We start from the raw sequence: 3,799 nt of genomic DNA, 5'->3' as shown, positions 1-3,799 counted from the left end.
GCGATGACTCTCCCCTCTTAGCTGCCACTCAACCACCAAAGTGTTATTTCTGTGGTGGAGCGCGGCATAACCGACCTCAGTGTCCTGCGAGTGATTCAACTTGGCACAAATGCAACACGAAAGGCCATTTTGCGAAAGTATGCAGATCATCTCGATACTCACTTGCTACTTCATCTTCCACTTGTGCGGTCTTACACTCTCCTACTTTGGCTGCAATAACTGCGACCTCCCATGGCTGTCTCGCTCGATCTACCATATATGTGCTTGTTAATGATGATACAGCTACAGCCCTCGTTGATACCGGGAGCTAAAAATCGTTTGTATCAAACTGCTATATCCAGCAGAAGTCTCTGAAGTGTCATCCAGAGTCAGGTCACGTGTCTATGGCCTCGTCTTCCCTATCATCGCCAGTACTAGGTCACTGTACTGTAGACACTACCCTCAAGGGGAAACTTTATCCAGATACTCAACTAACTGTTCTTCCCGACCAATGCAGTGACGTTATTCTTGGTCAAGATTTCATGAGCCTACATAGTGGTGTTACAATTGATTTCGGTGGGCCTAAAGAGCACCTCATCATCGGAGATAATACAGTTGCTTGTAGCCTAACATCTGCTTTGGTCGATACACCATCTCTCTTCTCAAATCTGACCTCCCCCTGTAAACCTGTTGTGACAAAGTCAGGACGATTTAGTCAAGCGGACAGGACTTTCATCCACTTCACCGTGGATGAAAGTCCTCATCATTACTAATGAGCGGCACAAAAAGCGGCTTGTTGTCGACTACAGCCAAACCATCAACAGGTATACCCAGCTGGATGCTTATCCCTTGCCTCGAATAGACGACTTGGTGACTAACCTATCTCCTTACAAGATATTCAGCACTGTCGACCTAAAGAGTGTATACCATCTGATCCCTATACGGGATACGGACAAGCCATTCACTGCCTTTGAGGCGGACGGTAAACTGTACCAGTTCCGTAGGGTCCCATTTGGAGTGACGAACGGCGTGGAATGTTTCCAACGAACCATCGATGAATTCATACGAACAAATGAACTGCTGGGTACTTTTGCGTACATTGACAACATCACCATCGCTGGTTCGTCTCAACAGGAGCACGATGAAAATCTGTCCAGATTTCTTGAGGCAGCAAAGAAGTCAAAATTCACCTTCAATGAAGACAAATCTGTCTTCTCAGCAATGTCGAATGATTTGCTGGGCTACACCATATCGCAGGGCACTCTCAAGCCAGACGCCGATCGCTTGCGTCCTCTGAAGGAATTGCCACTTCCGAAAGGCTTACCTGCTCTACGACGCGTGATAGGACTCTTTTCATACTACTCACAGTGGATCTCACACTTTTCCGACAAGGTCAGACCTTTGGTCAAGGCTCAGACATTCCCTCTCCAAGGGGAAGCAGTCTCTGCCTTCGAAAATCTTTAGAAGACAATAGCAAGTGCGGTAGTCAGCTCGAATGACGAGACGATTCCATTCGTAGCAGAAACCGATGCTTCCGACTCTTCCATCGTTGCCTCCCTGAATCAAGCAGATAGACCAGTTGCATTCTTCTTGAGAACACTCTCAGACAGTGAATGCACACACTCTTCTGTCGAAAAAGAGGCCTATGCTATCGTTGAAGAAGTAAGGAAATGGAAACATTCCTGTCTGGCTGACACTTTACTCTTGTCACCGAACAGCGATATGTGTCCTTCATTTTCCACTCCAAGAAGCTGGGAAATATCAAGAATGACAAAATCAAACGATGGCGGGTCGAACTAGCCTGCTTCGACTACGACATTGTCTATCGGCCAGGGACTGAAAACTCAACTGCTGATGCTCCATCGACAGCCTTCTGTTCGGCTATCAACCACAACAATCTGTCGGATCTCTATCAGCAGCTTTGTCATCCAGGAGTCACAAGGATGGCTCACTTCATCCGCATTCAATACCCTATCTTGTAGATGACGTTAAGAGGTATGTGCTGAGTGCTCTACCTGTGCCAGGTATAAATCTCAGTTCTACATATTCGACACAACCGCCCTCATCAAAGCTACTCAGTCTTTTGAATGGTTAAACATCGATTTCAAGGGTCCCATGCCGTCGACTTCCCGAAATCGATACATACTAACCGTGGTTGACGAGCATTTACGATTCCCCTTCGCGTTTGCATGCAAAGACGTGACCGTGGTTACAGTCATCAAGTTTCTGCGTCAGTTATTCGCTATATTCGGTATGTCTGCTTATGTCCACTCGGATCAAGGCATCTCCTATCATGAGCCGAGAGCTGAGAGATTTCCTCACTGGTTATGGTGTGTGTACCAGCCGAACTACCCCATACAACCCTAGAGGAAATGGTGAGTGCGAGCGCTACAACGGAATAATATGGAAAACCATTACTCTCGCTCTTAGGTCCAAGAACATCGTAGAAACTAATTGGGAGTCTGTGTTACCTGACGCACTTCATTCTATTCGGTCTCTGTTATGTACTGCCACCAACAAAAGGCCTCATCAAAAACTGTTCAACTTCCAACGCAGATCAGCCCTTGGTAGTTCGATGCCAACCTGTCTCTCCCCTCATGGATCAGACTTGCCACGAAGATATGTCATGAACAGTAAGTACGACCCTCTGGTTGATGAGGTTGAGCTGAACTGATTGAGTTATCTAAGGCATCTACCTCGGTGCCCCTTGAACCTACACAGGTCACTCCAGTAGCTGAATCTCCTGTCAAGGACGACCCTTCAAGTGATGCTCCTCTGTATGAAGCTGTTTTAACAGATTCGCCTAATTTTTACGGTTGTCCTGATTGTCTAATTCAGCAAAATGGGTAGAATGTAATAAAGTTATGGTACACTTGAACTCATGTCTTCTACCTTGTTATGTGTGTATGTACATATGTTATGATTCTTATTGGGTTTTGTTTTGTTTGGGGTTATATTATATTAGTAATTTTCATTGTTTCCTTCACTTACGAGAATATTCTTTTGTTCTCTTCCCGATGCCATACTGCCCTTGGTTAATTATATGGACAATAAAGCCTAGAAAAAGGTAGACTCTAGTCTTCTTTCACGACAAATAATAATAATAATAATAATAATAATAATAATAATAATAATAATAATAATAATAATAATAATAATAATAATACTAATAATAATACTAATAATAATATTAATAATAATTGTAAACGCCTTGGTTAAGGACGTTCAGGTGACGGCAAGTCGAAGGGAATGATTGAAACCCGCCTTTTGATGCATTCAATATTTATTGATGTGATCAAAACCTGCAGAGGAGAAGGCGTTCATAATATTACGTGGTGATCCATCTGATACATAATTAGTCTCACACAATTTTATCTTAATTACAACTTATTAAACATACAGTCATAACACAAAGTTCATAACTCTATTAATCTTAGCTCGGGTTCATTCTGCATTCTTATTACTCCACAAGGGGTATGTAATGAGACAAAATCTCACATGAAGAGGTAAGTTAGGAGTTTATAGTAGTAGAGTATTATAGCGAGAGGAAATGGTAGCGTGTCTCGAGGGTGTGATGTCAACACTGTATATTAACACAGGCACAGTACAAGTGTAGTATATAAAACACCAATGCGTGTTACAGCTTTATTTTACTAGTTCAATAGGGGGGATTAATAGGGGGGGTTCGTACACAATTTATGATAGACTATGGTATTCTCGTATAACCTAACCTCACAATTAGAATGGGCACTTCACTAAGTCGATCGTTGGGGAGGTTCGGGATCACTGCACTTCTACAGTCTACACAGCCAGCACTTAC

The 3,799-nt window shown here is 43.3% G+C and overlaps 1 protein-coding gene across 1 annotated transcript; it reads left to right on the top strand.

Moving 5' to 3' along the window:
* Positions 1–2,242: 2,242 nt before the first annotated feature.
* Positions 2,243–2,653, top strand: LOC121865597. The gene has a single exon (XM_042365108.1). It carries the CDS (start codon positions 2,243–2,245, stop codon positions 2,651–2,653), a length of 411 nt encoding a protein of 136 aa, XP_042221042.1.
* Positions 2,654–3,799: the final 1,146 nt, after the last annotated feature.

Source organism: Homarus americanus, unplaced genomic scaffold, assembly GCF_018991925.1.
Source record: "Homarus americanus isolate GMGI-L3 unplaced genomic scaffold, GMGI_Hamer_2.0 scaffold15187, whole genome shotgun sequence".
Lineage (NCBI taxonomy): Eukaryota > Metazoa > Arthropoda > Malacostraca > Decapoda > Nephropidae > Homarus > Homarus americanus.
Note: the sequence above shows the minus strand (reverse complement) of the source record. Positions and strands in the feature narration are given on the sequence as shown.